This window comes from Phacochoerus africanus, chromosome 2 (genome assembly GCF_016906955.1).
Source record: "Phacochoerus africanus isolate WHEZ1 chromosome 2, ROS_Pafr_v1, whole genome shotgun sequence".
NCBI classification, from domain to species: Eukaryota; Metazoa; Chordata; class Mammalia; order Artiodactyla; family Suidae; genus Phacochoerus; species Phacochoerus africanus.
Genome location: NC_062545.1, coordinates 25,473,754 through 25,492,317, shown reverse-complemented (window position 1 = coordinate 25,492,317; position 18,564 = coordinate 25,473,754). Strand labels below are relative to the sequence as shown.

The 18,564-nt window shown below is 36.0% G+C and overlaps 1 protein-coding gene across 10 annotated transcripts in view; it reads right to left on the bottom strand.

Annotated features, from left to right (window-relative positions):
- The window catches only part of REPS1 (RALBP1 associated Eps domain containing 1), an 84,416-nt gene that overhangs the window by 7,126 nt on the left and 58,726 nt on the right, over positions 1–18,564 (bottom strand). For 4 of the 10 annotated variants that reach the window (XM_047770083.1, XM_047770090.1, XM_047770085.1 and 1 more), the window contains exons 9-15: positions 17,957–18,078; positions 14,229–14,309; positions 7,598–7,685; positions 6,760–6,861; positions 4,522–4,594; positions 2,903–3,021; positions 1,888–1,961 (exon numbers count right to left, since the gene is read on the bottom strand). In XM_047770083.1, coding sequence (XP_047626039.1) covers positions 1,888–1,961; positions 2,903–3,021; positions 4,522–4,594; positions 6,760–6,861; positions 7,598–7,685; positions 14,229–14,309; positions 17,957–18,078 — 659 coding nt within the window. The remainder of the gene's footprint in view (positions 1–1,887; positions 1,962–2,902; positions 3,022–4,521; positions 4,595–6,759; positions 6,862–7,597; positions 7,686–14,228; positions 14,310–17,956; positions 18,079–18,564) is intronic. The other 6 variants (XM_047770087.1, XM_047770086.1, XM_047770084.1 and 3 more) reach the window with 6 other exon arrangements.

The following is an 18,564-nucleotide window of genomic DNA, read 5'->3' as shown; positions in this document are numbered from 1 at the left end:
CTCAGTGGAAATGAATCTGACTAGTACCCATGAGGATGCAGGTTCAATCCCTGGTCTTGTTCAGTGGGTTAATCCAGAGTTGCCATGAGCTGTGGTGTAGGTCACAGATGCAGCTCGAATCCCCAGTTGCTGTGGCTGTGGTGTAGGGCAGCGGCTAAAGCTCTGATTCAACCCCTAGCCTGGGAACCTCTGTATGCCATAGGTGCTGCCTCAAAAAGACAAAAAACAAAACAACAACAAAAGTTTCCTTATGTTTCTAAAAAGATTGTTTTTAAAATGTAAAGCAGTGCTCTGGAGCTCCCCTCGTGGCTCAGTGGTTAATGAATCCAACTAGGAACCATGAGGTTGCGGGTTCGATCCCTGGCCTCATTCAGTGTGTTAAGGATCTGGCGATGCCGTGAGCTGTGGTGTAAGTTGCAGACGTGGCTTGGACCCCGAGTTGCTGTGGCTCTGGGGTAGGCCGATGGCTACAGCTCCGATTCGACCCTTAGCCTGGGAACCTCCATATGCTGCAGGGGCGGCCCTACAAAAGACAAAAAAAAAAAAAAAAAAAAGTAAAGCAGTGCTCTAACTAGTCTCTGACACTCCAGTGTAATTTCCCTCAGTTCGTCCTCCACTCCTTGGCCAGATCAATTCTTCTAAAACCTTCAATCGAAAAATAAACTTGTTGAATATTTACTTTGATCAAACACTATAGATACAATAGTGAACAAGCAAATAAGGTCCATGCCCTAATAAAGCTGAGCGTCTAGTGCCTAAGAGGTAAGTAAACAAAGGAATTAAAATACAGTGTGAGAAGTTCTATGCAAAGGAGTAGAGGATGCTACAGAAATAAGTCTGAAGTTTCTTATTCTTGCTTACTCTTTAAAAATTCCCTGTATCTTTTAAAAATTCTTCCTTCTTAGTATAATATAGGAAATGCTCTGTCCCTTTCCCACCTCTTCAATTTCCTTTGCCATCTCTCTAGTTGTACTGAACTCAATGTTTTTTCCCTGAAGAAAATGCCAGGCTTACCTTACTATGGATGCCCTTTCTGGTGGTAATGCCCTCTCTCCCCAAGAAACAGCATTTTATCTTTCAAGTCTATGCTCAAGTCTAACTACCTTCATTTCCTTAGTCCTTTTCCATGTGATCCCTGACTTTACTAGCTAGGAAAGCTGTGCCAAAGCATTTTACAAATATGTCTACTGCAGCACCTCTATGATTGTTGTTTAGAGGTTTGTCTTTCCCACTTGAGTCAAGAGACCAACTCATTATCCAGTACATGTACTTCTGTTGGCACGTTAGATAAAATAAATACTGGAATATTCAGTATTCAATATTTCAGTATCTTTGATGATTAGGAAACCATCTTTTAACCTGCAAATAACCAATTTCATTGTAAGAATCTAATTCAGAAAAATCAACCAAATTCATCATGTAAAAAGGTCAGTCAGTCACATAAAACTAAGCTAGAATGCAGACTCTATCTCAGAACATACTAGTTTTATGCAGACGAAAATAACGTCAACCGAGGAGGGGGGCAGAAGTCATCTAACACTTCCTTCATCTAACACATTCAGGGGGATGCAGCGAGGTCACTCTGAGTCTCTGCTAGATCCAGGACATACATGGACTTCTCCTATCTCTCAATCCATTGTGCTTCGTACTAAAGCCTCCTTTGTCAAGACGTTATCATTTGGTTCACTTTTAAACTTCTTCAAAAAATAAATCATTAGAATTCTTATCTTCTAAAATAAGACCTGGCTTCCCTGAATTAAATGTACATTAAGAATAACAATTATGAAATCCTCCACCTTAAAAATAATTCTAGAATTGAATCGAATATCTAACAGACAAATTGACAGAGGGGACTATAACAACTGATGTTTAATAATGAATACCTACGAGAATTACCTGTGAGGGCTGTGGTCTGGGAGGCACTGCAGGAGGTTGGGCAACAACTCCAGCCTGTTGCTGTCCTGTGTGAACATATAGTCTTCTTTTTAGTAAATATATACTTACTTTCCTAGTAGAACAGACAGGTTGAACGTGATCAAATGATAAAGATTTCTAAGAACTCAGTTCTTCTCTTGTTCTATCGCCTGAGGCATTCTTGACTTCTTGCTCCCTGTTCCCACAACACTATTCATTTTTTGGTTTGCTTCCCATATTTCTGACTGCTCTTTAGCTATCAAACACGAAGACTTCCAAGTTTTCTCTTTTCATTTAATGCTCCAGTCTATCATTTCTATGTAAACGATTCTCAAATAATACATCAATCTTTCTTAGCCCACAAGTCCAATGGCCTGTTGATTATTTCCCTTTCTTAGACATTCCAAACTCATAACATCCAAAACAGAATACTGTCACCCTCTGTTCTTCTAAAATTTCTAGTGGCATCTTTCAGGGTCTCATCTTTATCATTTGAACTCAAAAATATTTTATTTTATTTATTTATTTTTTGTCTTTTTGCCTTTTCTTGGGCCGCTCCTGCGGCATATGGAGGTTTCCAGGCTAGGGGTCTCATTGGAGCTGTAGCCACTGGCCTACGCCAGAGCCACAGCAATGTGGGATCCGAGCCGCGTCTGCAACCTACACCACAGCTCACGGCAACACCGGATCCTTAACCCACTGAGCAAGGGCAGGGATCAAAGCCGCAACCTCATGGTTCCTAGTTGGATTTGTTAACCACTGCGCCACGATGGGAACTCCAAACTCAAACATATTTTAGCTAAGTCATTAAAGAGAAGAAATTCCCTCTCATCTGCTATTTTTTCAATTCAAAATTTTTCTTCAATAAAAAAAATAAGATATATAAAGAGAAAATAAAGTACAATACAGTGTACCTTTTTAACTTCATATTAAAAAACTTGGTATCTTTAATTTAATATAGCATATATTATGGTTCTCTAACCCCTACCTGTGGTGACTGAAAAGGTCCGATTCATATCTAAAGATGATGATCTAGAATGAGAGGGCTGAGGCCTTGGAGGGGGAGGTGGTGGTGCAGTGTTATCAGGCGACGTTCCTGACTGAGACCTGCAAAATTCCCCATTACAATTGGTTGTGCTATTGGTATTGGAACTTTTCTTTTCAAGATTTCAAACTTAGCTAAGCAGCAAAGGATTTTATTGGTGTGACATTTTCAACAGATGATATACAGTATCATAATGAACCAAAGAGTAATGCTTATGATGTGCATTCAACTAGTTGTTTAATATGGCAAATAAACTTTATAAAGTATAATTATACCTGTAACATTTCAAAAAATTAAGTTATTAACATGAATTGAAGATAAACTTCTAATGTAGTGTAATGTTTTCGCATTCAGTTAAAAGTAGTATTAGCCCAAAAAACTATTTTCATAAAAGAGAAACTCTACTTTAGATATGGTTAGCTTTCAACTTAAAGTCTGATAAGCAGAGGTAGAATCCAGCTCAACTATGTGAGGTGCCCATTCCTGTGTTACCAAAGGCCACCTCATTTTATAGGTGATTACACTCATGCTCAATTCTCTCTCAAGATTCACTAATTGGCCACTGAAGTCTTCCATATTCTGAAAAGAGTCTTAAAGATTCTGGAAGTCTGATCCTCATAGGAATAAAAAGTAAACTACAATCCAAAATGATGAGAACTCAGATATATGAAGAAGCAGCCCTTTGACTATGTGAGCTCTTGGGAGACTCGCCAGGTATGTGGTGAAAGGATCTTTATAATGTGTGAAAAGCAGGGGAGAAAATGCTTCTGTCCTATGAAGTTTGGAGTGGACGTGAAGCCCTTGCAGTTAGATCCCTTGCCAACCTCACCCTGCTCTCACCTGTTCTTGTTTGTGCCTGAAATTACATGCAGTGCAGATCTTTAGGGTGGATGGGTAGCCCAACACTGGCCTGTGCTTCCAGATGACATTTTATTTTATTTTATTTTGTCTTTTTGCTATTTCTTTGGGCCGCTCCCGCGGCATATGGAGGTTCCCAGGCTAGGGGTCTAATCGGAGCTGTAGCTGCCAGCCTACACCGGAGCCACAGCAACACAGGATCCGAGCCGCGTCTGCAACCTACACCACAGCTCACGGCAACGCCGGATCGTTAACCCACTGAGCAAGGGCTGGGACCGAACCCGCAACCTCATGGTTCCTAGTCGGATTCGTTAACCACTGCGCCACTGCGCCACGACGGGAACTCCCAGATGACATTTTAAAACACTGAATTCCTTTGGTAATTGCCCTTAAAGCTATAAAAGGAAATCTGCACATGTCTTAATTAAGGAGATTCTCACTGCTGAGCTACAAAAAGGACTGTATTCACTGCTACTGCCAAGAAATTATCAACTCTTTTTAAACCTTCCAGAGAATACCAAGAAAACATAATGGTTCCTTTTGTTTTCCTATTAAAGTTTGTTATTTCCCTTTTAAACAAATCAATAGGTAACCTAACAACCTTTAGAGAAGTGAAGAAATAAAACATAGAGAAAAATAATCTACACTTGACTTTAAATAAAACAAGGTATTTTAATATGCTTTTTATTGATAGAAACACTGACCTTTGGCGAGTTACATTGTTCCCAATCTGTTCTGGATCCGAAGTAAAAGAATCTGAACTACTGTAACCATCTGCTGATAAATGGGATATATACTATTTGTTAGTAATAACCATTTCTTCACTTTTTACTATATGTATCCTAAACAAATATAACTAAAATTACTGTTTCAAATTAGAGATATTCAAAGATTGGCTAACAGGTTGACATTTCATCACAGTGTTATTGACTGTAAAAAATTAAATATAATCTTAAATAAATCATGACCTAATTATACAACAAAATCTATACACAGAGAAGTCACAATCTAAAAAAAATTAGTATTTAATGACAGAAAACTAGTCAAAATTAGTAAGTTACATGGATGGAGGGTACAAAATAGTACATATATTACAATTTCATTTCATATAAAATTATAGCATGCACAGAATGAGGATTAAGGTTGACAATGAATACTAATCATGGTTATCTGTGTAAGAGTGAGATTATGAATAATTTTCATTTTCTTATTTTTGTTTATTACACTTAAGCACAGTGTGAATGATTTTGTAATACAAAATTAATTTTTAAAGAACTAGAAATATTTTAAGTAAAAAAATAATTTAAAAATTGCTAATGTAAAATTTTTTTAATTTGATAAGGGAATAAAATGTGCTTAGACAATAAAATTTATAAAATTACTATTTTAAATTTCCTCCAAGTCTCACAAGAGAGCAGAGAATCTCAAAAGCAGACTAACAGTTGTGACGCAATAAAGAAATTTTAAAATAGAAACTCCAGGAATAATTTTAAAAAATGCTACTATATAATTTTCAAGAGTTATACATTGATGGGACTGGTTGTTTGGTTTAGTTTCATTTCAAAATGTATCCCTTTCCTTTTTCTTGTCAAATCACTGAGAAATTCACTTAATTGGTACAAGCTCTTACCCCATAAACCTCCTGTCACAGATTTCCTCAATTCCCAGTTGCTCTGGCATAAAATCTCTTGAATCACCCTTGACTCCTCTCTGTCTCACACTCTATATCACAAAGGTAAGCAAATCCTGTGGCATTTTCCCATAAAAATCTATCCAGAATCTGACCATTTCTCAGCACTTCTACTGCTACCACCCTAGGCCAAGCCAGCATCTTCTCTTGCCTGTATTATCATAACTGTCTCCTAAAATGGTCTTGCCCTGTTTCAACTCTTGCCTTTTCCTGGCCTATTACCAATACAGCAGCCAGAATGATCCTGTTAAAAAAGGAAGGTCAGATTATGTCACTCCTCCATCCAAACTTTCTATGGGGAGGGGGGGTTGGGCTGGGTGTTTGGGATGGAAATGCTACAAAATTGGGTTGCGATGATCATTGTAAACTATAAATGTAATAAATTTCATTGGGTAATTTAAAAAAAATAAAGTGTGTCTCTTATAGAGAGCATAAAAAAAAGCCTTTCTAATGGCTTTTCATCTTACACAGTAAAAGTCAGTCTTACACTGCTCCCAAGTTGCTATTCTCCCACTTGGCCACATCTGCCTGCCAAATTTACTAACTACTTCTATTCCAGGTGTTTGCTTGCTATTCCCAGAAGAAGTAAATATGGCACCTTTCCAAAACCCGGTCTTCATATTTACTGTTCCGTGTGTCTTAAACATCCTTCCTTCAGATGCTGACAGAGTAGGATCCCTAGTCTCCATCAAGTTTTAACTCAAATGTCACCTTTTGGTAAGACCTTCTTTGGTCGCCTTATTTAAACTGTCACTCCCTCTCTCTTTTCACAACTTTATTTTTTTCCAGGGTGTTAATTACCTCCTAAGATATGAGTTACTTTTTCCCCCCTTTTCTTCTTATCTCCTCTATAGAATGTAAAGTCATAGATTTTTTTGTTTTGTTTTGTTTACTAATGAATCTTCAGTGTCAAGAACAGAGCCTGGCACACAACATTCCATTAACACTGGGTGAATGAATGAATATAAACACAATTTCTTGTGAGAAAGAAAGAAAGGAGCTAGTGGGGAAGAGCCAATGTACTAAATCTGGCTAAGCAAGAGGGATGGCAAACAGGAGGTCTGCCTTAAAATGGGTTTGGTGGCAGTGGCAACCATTTATTCATATAGGGAGTATGGTGTTTATAAGATTGAGTATTCTCTACATTATTCAATGATGACAACATTAAATGGCTATATATTTGAATTATTCAGTCTCTAAATCCAGACTTAATAAACTTCAAATGGGAGAAGTAATGCTATCTCTCACTTACCTACAGTATTTCCAGAAGCAAATTTCACTGATGAATTTATCTTATTTTCTTCTGAAAGGTCAGACGTTTTCACAAGCAATGGGCTAGTGGGATTAGTATGATCTAGGAGAGAATTAATAGGTACAAATACAAGATATAGCTATCTGAATTAATAAATTAATAAACTTCAGAATTCAAGGTAAGACTTTGTTTCAATACTTCAAAGAAGTAGCAGGTAAATCTATGAAATATGAGATAAAATATTTCTACCAGAATAAATATAAACTTTTTACATAGAATTTTGTTTTCTGCCACAATGGAAAATATAATCAAAAAGTCAATCTGCATGTTCACACTTTGTTAATTTTATCCCTGTAGGGCAGTTAAACAAAACACCACATAAATAACTAAAATAAGTAATTTATGTTGTTGACTTAAATATAAAACAAATCTCCCTTTAAGAAACCTAACACATTTGATTTAAGATGAGGAGAAACTTCAAAAGAGTTCAAGCAAAATGTATAATTTCAAAACCAAAATTCATCTTAATACATATCTCTTCAGTTAAAATTTGAACATACTTCAAATGTAAATTCACAACAATGATCATAAAAGCTCAAAGGATATTAGAAAAGCCATATTTTCCAAATGTCTTTAACTTGCTTTTATTTTTAAAAATTGTAATATAATTTTAAAAATGTATATAAGTACACACCCCCACAATAAATACATAATTGTAGAAGTACTATGTTAAAAAAATAAACTATTAACAAAAGAAATCTGAGCTCAAATAGAATGATTACTTGTGTCCTCCAGTTTGATGCTAATCTAAAAAACAATCCAGCAACAGCTTCCTTACCACTGCTAGTTCTTTTAAGTTCCATTTCCTGCATGTGGATTTTGCTTGGAGTCATACGAATAGGAACTGGATGAACAATAGCAGTATCCTACAGATAAACAGGAGGAAATACAGAATCTGTATTAAAAATGCCGAGCAGATACCATAAAATAATCAAAACTAACAACACTTTTTGTGGAGTTTCTCATTCACACTAAGGCAAGCATGAAAATTAATTTTTTAATTAAAAGTTTTAGAATTATATTTAAAAAATCAAGTTTACTATATATGTCTACTAATCTGGTTTCTCTTATAAAAAGCACATTTTAACTTTGAGTGATTAAAGATTTGAAGAAAAGGCTAATCTTATAAAAACACAATTCAAGATGATATTCAAAGGCAAAATGTCAAATGATCTGACAAAATTATACAAATCCGAATCTTTGAGGTTAAGATTTCACACTATTTCATGAGAATCCAAAGACTAAGTAACCAAATGAAGTCATTTTCACTAAACTCCTCAAGAAAATTTGACACTTTTCTTTTTCAGAGATAAAACAATGTTAATGAGGTGCCTGTCATATTGTTAACAGTAGGCACAGTATGTACATTCTATAGGTTAGTTCTATAGAATTATTTAAAATTCATGCATAAAACTTCCACAAAGGAACTCATTTTGTAAGAGATGGGATAAGTAAGATCCAACTCTAACATTAATACTTTCCTTAAACTTTTTCATGACTGTTTTACATCTGATAATCCTAAATTTAAGTCATGAGTGACAGGTGCAGTTAGAGGAGTAAAGGAACTGATAGAATAGACTTTTGAAAAGACTGAAAAGCTATAAGGCAAGGAAGAGAGGATGAAGACAAACTGCAGCCTCTCCCAAAAGGAAGGAGAAAAGGCCTATCTGGGTACCTGGGTAGGCCTGGCCCTAGGAGCTGAGACCCCAGCGGAGGAAGGAGAATGAGAGTAAGCATTTGGCTTAAGAGAGAAGCTGAAAAACTGTTACAGGAGCTCAATCCCTTACAAGGATTTAGCTCATATTTTGTATGTACTGCTGCTAAAGACTGAACTTGAGATCCTTAAAATTTGAACAACTAACTAGCAATGAGTTTAAATTTATAATTTAATGTGAAGGATAATAACCTTTCTTCTTTTTATAAAAATTTTTTATTAGCGTATAGCTGATTTACCATGTTGTGCCAATTTCTGCTATACAGCAAAGTGACCCGGTCATACACATACATATATTCCCTTTCTTTTCTTTTTCTTTTTTTTTTTTGTCTTTTTGCCATTTCTTGGGCTGCTCCTGCAACATATGGAGGTTCCCAGGCTAGGGGTCGAATTGGAGCTGTAGCCACCGGCCTACGCCACAGCCACAGCAACGCGGGGATCTGAGCCATGTCTGCAACCTATACCACAGCTCAAGGCAATGCCGGATCCCTAATCCACTGAGTAAGGCCAGGGATCGAACCTGCAACCTCATGGTTCCTAGTTGGATTCATTAACCACTAAGCCACGACGGGAACTCCCATATATTCCCTTTCTTATATTATCTTCCAACATGATAGATCCCAAGAGACTGGTCCTATGCAGTAGGACCTCACTGCTTACTAAGTAACAGTTTCTATCTACTAACTCCAAACTCCCAGTCCAGGATGATGACCTTTTGGACACTGTTTTGAGGTGTATCCACAAAATATCTCTGTTAGAGAAAGTGAAGTTCTAGCATACCATGTCCAGTTTGGTAGGTCTCTTAGCTTACCCTCATAATCTCTAAATTCAAACCATTTATGACAAATGAATTCTTTACTACAATTATACGGGTAAATCCATTTACAGTAATTTCCTGTCCCAACGCCAGTGAGATTCTGGACAGGGTTCATGTATTATCTTAATCAACCTGAACTAACATTTCCCCTACAATTCTAAAATTACAGTTATAAAGATGGACATAGTAAATGGATAAAAAATTAGATTTCTCACGTAACAATGAGTCATGCTCAGTAAATTATTAACAATATACTCAAGATGTTGTTTGTTAGGTTTACAGTTATAAAAAATGGCTTTAAGAATAACTTTATTTTCTTGGAGTTTCCGTCATGGCGCAGTGGTTAACGAATCCAACTAGGAACCATGAGGTTGCGGGTTTGTCCCTGCCCTTTTGCTCAGTGGGTTAACGATCTGGCGTTGCCACCGTGAGCTGTGGTGTAGGTTGCAGACGCGGCTCGGATCCCACACTGCTGTGGCTCTGGCGTAGGCCGGGGGCTACAGCTCCGATGAGACCCCTAGCCTGGGAACCTCCATATGCCGGGGGAGCAGCCCAAAGAAATAGCAAGAAGACAAGAAAAAAAAAAAAGAATAACTTTATTTTCTTAACTTACAATTTTAATAGCAGAAATAGCTGCTATGAGAATCAAAATTTAACATCAGGCAGGATTAAAGGAGAAAGCATGATAGTTCATGAAACATTAAGTTCTTATTCCAAAACCAAAACTAGGAAAAAAACAAGCAAGGACAAGTTAATAGGTGCTTTAAAACATAATACTGATCTAAAATATATTTTGTGTATATGTGTATAAAATCACATTAATAAAACTTAAGAACTATTAGTTGTTTCATATATTTACAATACAATAAAGGGAAGTCACAATAATTACTCCAAGAAAATAAAATTGTGAATGTCTATTCATTCTCTAAATAATTTGCAGAAGTTTTCTATACTAGCAAATAAATTTTCTACTGCATGTTTTAGTCATACAACTACTGGTTGCTATAAGCCTGTAATTGCTTTAATCCAGTGGATCCTGCTACTAGCAGGACAAAGCAATTCCTGGAAGCTTTACACAGATGACCAGGTCTAACACCTTAGCCTAGTGGTTCAGAAAGCCCATTTTTTTTTTAACTCTTTTTATGGCCACACCTGCAGCATAAGTCCCAGGCCAGGGGTCCAACTGGAGCTGCAGCTGCTGGTCTATGCCACACTGGATCTGTGACCTACACCAGAGCTTGCAGCAATGCTGGATCTTTAACCTGTTGAGTGAGGCCAGGGACTGAACCTTCATCCTCGCAGACACTATGTCGGCTTCTTGACCTGCTGTGCCACAATGGGAACTCCTGGAAGCTGCATTTGTGACTGTGATGTGTAGTAAGATAAAGAGCTTTAACTCTAAGCATTTCAACACCCAAATGAAGAAATATAAATGCCAATAATCCTGAGTCCTCAGCCACGAGATGCCAAAGTAACACTTTTTTCTGCTCCAAATTAAGAATAGAGAAAGATGTATGAAGACTGATTGGCAAGCTCTGCCTACTTTCTTCAACCTATTCAAATCACCCAAAGCCTCTAGGAATCTCATTCCTAATCACTCATGGCACATTTGTATCATCTATTTGGATATTTGATTTTATATAATTTAGCATTTCACTCAATACTCTACTGTGCTCATATATCTGTATTTCTACTTGCCTTAAATTCTATTTTCCTGTCTGAATCCCTCCCTGCCTTTCTATTGCTGTGTCACTTAGTTCCAGATGCTCACCATCTCTCTCTCTCTTGAGCTCATCAATCCTTCACATTGTTGCCTGAGAGATCTTCCCCAGCTACCTCATTGGCACCCCGTCTTACCATGGTACTTCTTGTTAGCGCCCAGTGTCTGTGAGGTTAAGGTCAGATCCTTGGTCTAGCATACAAAGATTTTCCCAGTCAGATTTCAACCACATTCTTGGGCCCCCTACATGCCCTCATACACATCTATCCTATACTGTCACAACACTGAACTGATTCTGCTGATGATATTCTCTCTGCTTGGAATGTCCTTGTCCACTTCTACCAGTTCAGTTTCACTCAAAACTCAGCAAATATATGTAACCTCTTTTGTGAAAATGTTCCCAAACACACTGGGCTGAGTTAGCCCACGTTCTCTGCCCAGTTTTGTTCATGGCCATATATGATTATTACCACAATCAACTACATTCTAACCATCAACTTATAATGATTAGGCTGTGGTCTACTTAAGACTGAATTTCTTTTTTTTTTTGGACATCTTTGTATTCCTCAAGAATATCACAGGCATCTGGAAAGGGGCTCTACCAAACTAGGTGAGCTGGCTGGGCATAATCAGTAATCAAACCAACTCCCTTTTCATACCCTGAGTGACTTGAACATTCCACAGAGCTCAGGATCAGACATAAATCATAGCAAAGACTAGTGCATTGCACTGCTCATCAGTCTAGAATTTCCTAGCAGAAACAAATTCTACCAGAAGCTATTAACTGATAAGCAGTTCAACAAAAGCAATCAAGTTTCTGGATATGAGATATGAGAAACTCAACTTTATAACAATTCTGGGAGCCTAATAATTAACCATCCCAGTTTGCATGTGAGGTCACTGCACCATGTGATAGCTGTCTCTAAGTGCTAGAGGGCAGTCTGGAGCTCTTCCACAGATGTAAACTTTATTGAGCAAATGTCTAATGATCAAATTTTGGCTTTTAAAAATTATTCCATTAAATATTTCCAACACTATAAGATATATTAAATTCATAATAGAACTGCAGTGTTCTTTTTCTCCCATGCGATTCTCTTCTAATATGAATGGACCTTATTTACTATAATCCTTATTTGCAAAGGATCATACGGGATTGTGGCTACAGGCCATGTTCTGTAAGCAGGCAATATGTGAGGGAAGAATTAAAGCAAGGTGAAGAAACACAGATTCTCACTGAGAATAGGGCATTGTGCTTACTGAAAGTTTAAAGTGAGATAACTAGTTGGGGAACAAAGTTTATATTAAAATTTGCCACCATGAAAGAAAAAAAAAGGTATTTCTAGGTATCAGATTATAAATATTTAAGACTGCCAACTTGATAAAATTTTGAGGTCTAAATTCAAGTTTAAAATGTCAATTAACCTTTAAAATTTTCCTTCCTAGAGCTTCCTGCTACACCAGAAATAACCCCCCCCCAAAAAAAAACCCACAAAAAACCCAAAACCCAACCCCCCCCACCCCGTTTGAACAACATCAAAACTAGAATTCACAAATTTGGGTATTATTTTCAAGAAGTTAGAAGAACATCACTGTTACTAAGTTAACTACTTCCCTGCATTTCCTGCCAGTCAGGAATTGACTTATTTTGCCTCTGAGTTCTAGATTTTTACATTTAATGTTCTTTCCTGGCCAAGCAAAAATCACAATACTATGAATTATTATTTTTAATCTCTCTTAAAGGTTAGAGAATAAAAGAGAATATCTTTATAGCTATATCATTCTCTACAAAATACTTTTATTAAGAATTTTCAATAAAATTAACTTGACTGTGTAAGGAAATAATAATATGGAGAAACAAAACTCAGAGCTGAAGTAAAACTTTTTTTAGTTCACGGCACCTGTCACTTTCCAAGGGACCTTAATTACAACTGCTAATAAGCAGCAAACAATTGTTGTGTTGCTTTTTTATTTCTCTTACATTTTTCAAAGACTAAAATCAAAGATTAATGTTCTCAAAGTACTAGGAAAAGAGAACCCAAAGGCCCAGATAATCTACATATTAATTGGTCCCTGAATAATGAACAGATTATAAAAGACACAACACATATATTATGTCTGAATTCAATATAACAGTATTCTTTATTTCAAAAAGATATAAATCCTTTAAAACTACTAAACATACCAAAGATCCATTCATTTAAAGTGTTGAAGATGTACTATTATCTCTAAGTGCCACTTCTCCCAAATCCACATTAAATAAGACTATTTTCACATTTAATTAATAAATGCTGGCTGTCTTTGATCAAACATACAAAAGGAATGCCTTGTATCTCTCTCTTCGTGTCTTTCCACCGAACTCATTTTTTAACATCCTACCTTTACACTCTTCTGCCCTTCCGACTTACTTTTGAAAGGTGCTTACTAGTATGTCATTTTCTTTATAAGAAAAAAATAAACAAGAAAAAGCAGGAGTGAACAGTGACAAGAAGGATTAAAAGCTAAAGTTTTGAAGTTTTCCAATAACTTGAGGGACAGGTGGGGCATATATAAAGGTCAATCTATGGTGATAGAATTTCTGTTTTAAATCAGGACGTGAACTTTGTAGCATTTTCAAAGCAACACACTGAACCACAGGAAGACAAGACAGAGGCGCCTCTGCACAATGGGAATCTTTGACCAACAACTCTGTATTGTTTTGCTGAACTTAATTCTCTTGTAACAGAACTCAACATGGTGGTTATATCAAAACTGTACCATCTAGACTGTTAAAAGATGACACTGAATATTTACATACATAGTACATATTACATGATGTGTAAGCATACAAATAAAATAATATTTACTGTCATTACAATGAAATAAGCACTATATGTTTAATAAAACATACACTCATTAGCAAATGAAAACAAGGTCAACTAAATCAATTGTCACAAAATGCCTCTTTAGACACATAAAGTTTCTCTAAAATAACTAGAAAATACAAAGAATGATTTTTAAAAAATGTTCTTTCCACCATTAAGCACACAAAATTGAAAAGCCTGCTACCACTTCCCTCTAAGCACTCCACTGAATCATGCATATCAGCTAAAAACCATAACGAATGGAAATTTGGGTTAATAAAATTAATTTCAAACAAGCAAGCTAAGTGATTGACTTACAGGATCAGCTGGTGCAATGTTAGAATCAAATTGGGTCAGAGTTTGTGAGCTTGAAGAGCGTTCACTAAATGTCTCCCACTGCTGAACAGACAGAGGAGAGACAAGTCAGCATGATGAGAAAGATGGAGTAAAAGATCACTGGAGAAGATTTAGCAAAGTAATTCAGAGGTTGCACTGCAAGTTGTGTTTTGTAGGCCTGACAAATTCCCTAAGTTCCATTTTTCCATAAACTTTTAAACTTAACTATGCTGGGTCATCTTGTAGTTAAAGTGAGCAGCTTCACAATCAAATGTACAGTAGCTATTGCAATCTCTATGGAAGAGATTCAAATCCTTACAGAATTCAAACTCAAAACACAATAAAGGAACAGAGTCTAACCAGTATAAATGTGACAAAATTAAAAAGTAAAGGGGTTTGTTCTGACAGGAGAAAGAATAACTTCAAATTCTTTTAAAATCCAAATGTTAATGCATTGGTTTGGCTATGCTAATGAATCCTGAGTACCAAATTTTGGTCAAAACAAAGCAAGTCAGTGTGACTTGCCAGTGCGACCCCTGAAAGATGATTCTATTATGTACGTGCACATATTACATATAGATGTATATATATATGTATAGATATTAAATAAAATATAATTGAGATAAAAAAATGCGAAGAATTCTGGAATTAACACATGTTTGAGCTTATGTCAATCTATAGCAAGTCAACCCCTGCAATCAGCATTACGAACAGGGCCATGCCAGATCACAAGACAGAACTGCTAATCAGGCACCCGCCTCCAACCCCATGCTAGAAAAATTAGAATGCGGCCACAATGAAAGCAAATCAAGCAACTGAGTATGTTATATATAGAAGATGCTACTCTTCTAAAAGAGGTACACAAATATCATACCTCAAATTAGGTGGTGTGATAGGTGATTTTTTTTTTTTTTAACCTTTTTGCCTTTTCTAGGACTGCTCCCTTGGCATATGGAGGTTCCCAGGCTAGGGGTCTAATTGGAGCTGTAGCCACCGGCCTATGCCAGAGCCACAGCAACGCAGGATCCGAGCCACGTCTGCAACCTACACCACAGTCATGGCAACGCCGGATCATTAACCCACTGAGCAAGGCCAGAGATCAAACCCACAACCTCATGGTTCCTAGTTGGATTTGCTAACCACTGAGCCACGACGGGAGCTGTGATACGTGATTATTAATTTTAGTAAATTACATTTGATCTTAGCAATAAATAACATGATTTTTATATCAAAATCATTAGAATTATTATTAAAACTTGACTCTAAAGAATTTTCAGTTATACTCTGAAGGAAAAACACCTGCACATATACAATATATACACACGAATGTTTACACATAGACATCTCACTCATTAACCAAAATCCTCTTTTTATATACACTACGGAAAAGTATGCATTTTGATGCTTCAAAGTTCAACTTAATATTTAAAATAGTGATATTCAATTTGAGAAGACATATAAGGAAATTAAATATTAGCAAATGAACACATTAATAAAAATTATCTACTCAAATGGCTAATGTAATCCACAGTAATTCACTTTTTTTTCACTTTCAAGGAAGTGACGAACCAAATTTGTTAATACAATTAGTTTCTTAAATAATTATTGTCGCATAGGTATAGAAGGAATTTTTAAAATCCTAATTATCTAACTGTGGAGAAAAGCTAAAATGCAGAATATTTTTTTCCAAAAAGAAGACATTTATTTACCTATTGGCGGCATGAGATTTTACTTGGTTTCCCAAGACTATGTAAGTTATTTGGAGAGCAGAGAAACACTCTTATCTTTGTTAACTTTAACATAATGGCTAAGAGTACAGGCTCTGGAAGTAGACTACTAGAACTCTACTTATGCTGTACATCTTAGGCAAGTAATTTAACCTCCCTGTGTTCCAGTTTCACCATCTCTAACATGAGATTAATAATGCCTGCATCACAGGATTGTTAGAAAGATGTAAAGAGTTAGTATATGTAAAAAGCTTTTTGAACAGAATTGGCATATCAAAAGTGCTCAACAAATGTTAGGGATTATTATTAGTGTTATTATTATTTATCCCCTACAGTGCCTCATCCACATTTACAGGTGCTGAATAAATATTTGTTGAAAGGATATTAGTACTTTGAGGTAAAAAATTAAAATATAAATTCCAATTATAAGTAGATTTTTAAAATAAACATCATTAAAATATGTCAAAAATCAAAGTTAGTTTTCATAACATTTTGATTTTCTACACATAGTAAAAAAAAAATCACTGTTAACAAATACTACAAAATGAAACTTGCTAAGTATATTTTAAAAAGGAAAATGCAACTGCTTAAATCAGATTTGAAGGGGATTTCCATTCCTCTTTAATGATCACATGCGATTTTATTTGGAATGAAGGTGGGCTTTAGATTTGAGATTCTGTAGAAAGAGTTGCTTTTACTTTTGAACTGATACCAGTAAAAATATTTTTAATTTGATATTGCTTAGATAAATGACTGAAGTGAATAAATGCAGCAAAAACAGTGGTTTCAAAAACACTGACCCTATTCTCTATAAAGTCTCTCTACTACTAAAATTTCAAGGCTTAAATTTCCTCCTAGAAAAACACTCACACAAAAGGTTTGACATCTGACAGCATGCTGTTTGGTATGTCATAATGTCTGAGAAGGTATCTGTGACTATGTCATATAACAGCAGAAAGGACTTTAAAACTGCCAGTTACTTCTCTGTTTTCCGACTGTCCAAAATTAACTAGTGTCTCTTAAACCAAGTACTTTTCAGGCTTTAAAAGCATGAAAAGCACAGAAGCTTAGAGTTACTTCCTGAAAGTCAACAAACTTTTCTATTATCACTCTAAAAGTGACAGAAAAACTGTAAGAAAAAAACATTAAGTTGTTCACAAAGCAAACTACTCTAACAGGCTGAGCCATAGTTTTAATTGGAGTTCTACAGAGCATCAGGTTTAACAGAGAGGCCTCAGGAGGTGTACTGGAGAGGCAGGGCCTCGGGTCCTCTTCCCTTACTCTAATCAGAGTGGCCTTACTTTCACTGTCTTCTGTAACGGAGTTCCACAGTCATGGGGGAAGAAGGAATGCATTTTTCTCAAATTCTGTTTTGCATGTTATGCTGGATCTTACATAACATGATCTTTATATAAAGTGGTCTTTAACTGCTGCATTTAATAAGGTTAAATCATTCCATTTTATATTAAATAAAATAAATTACTATGAATCGCTTGGGCTATGGAAAAAACTTTTATCATGTGGAAAGCTGGATTAGTGGCCTCTATACCACTTCCAATATTGAGTTTCCAAATTTGTTATCTCAGGCTTTGCTTACAGGAATGAGAAGGTAGTGTGACAGTGCAGGTGTGTTAGCTGACTGAATACCAAAGCACTTGTGTTCAAACCTCAGCTCTTGTCCCTCACTGGCTATTTTGTCCAAGACATTCACCATTTTGATATTAAGGTCGAGTGTCTGCCTCGTCTTAACTCACGAGGTTTTAGTAGGAATGAATGGTGGAAACTAAACGATATTATATATGAAAAAATATTCTGAAAACCTCAAAGAGTCATATAATTACAAACATCTATCACAGCCACATTTGATATAGTCCCTCAACTATGCATGCACACAGAAGGAGCTATATGCTGAAATTACTCTGCTTAGAACTTCTTACCTTAAAAAAGTTAATGCTAGTGAAAGAAAAGGGAATCTTTGCTAACCTCACTGCTCTGATTCAGCTCAGGCCAAGTCTGGTTTAGTGACGGCATTGATGGCGACTTGCTTGGAGGTGCTTCTGCAGGAGAGCCTGAATAACCTACCTCACCTGGCTGATCTCCAACGTCTGCAATTTAAAAATAGAGAAATTCTCTATAAACAATGTATTTTAGTTTAGGAATATCTACTCATTAAAAAAAATGAATAGAGAATTTTTCACAAGTAGTAATTTATATTCTGAACTTCTTTTCCTCATTTTCCCAAAACAAACATTTTAACAATCAGACAATCAAGTGATATTTACTCCGGCTACTTACTGTCTACCTGAAACCAGAGTTTTCCATGAAAATGAAATCTAGTTACAAATAAATAGAAAAAAGGTAATGAATATAAGAATGCAATAGGGCACATGCTTTGAATCCTTTTCTAATAGGGATGGATTTGTACCACTTTCCAAAGTGTATTCCATGGAGTAATCAGTAAGGTATTTTTTTCTTAAATTAGGTATTCTGCTCAAATAAATATGGGAATACTGTACTTCCTGTTGGTGTGTCCTCACACATATTTGCATATCAAAGACTTGTCATGTCTTAGAGCAAATAAACTTTATTTA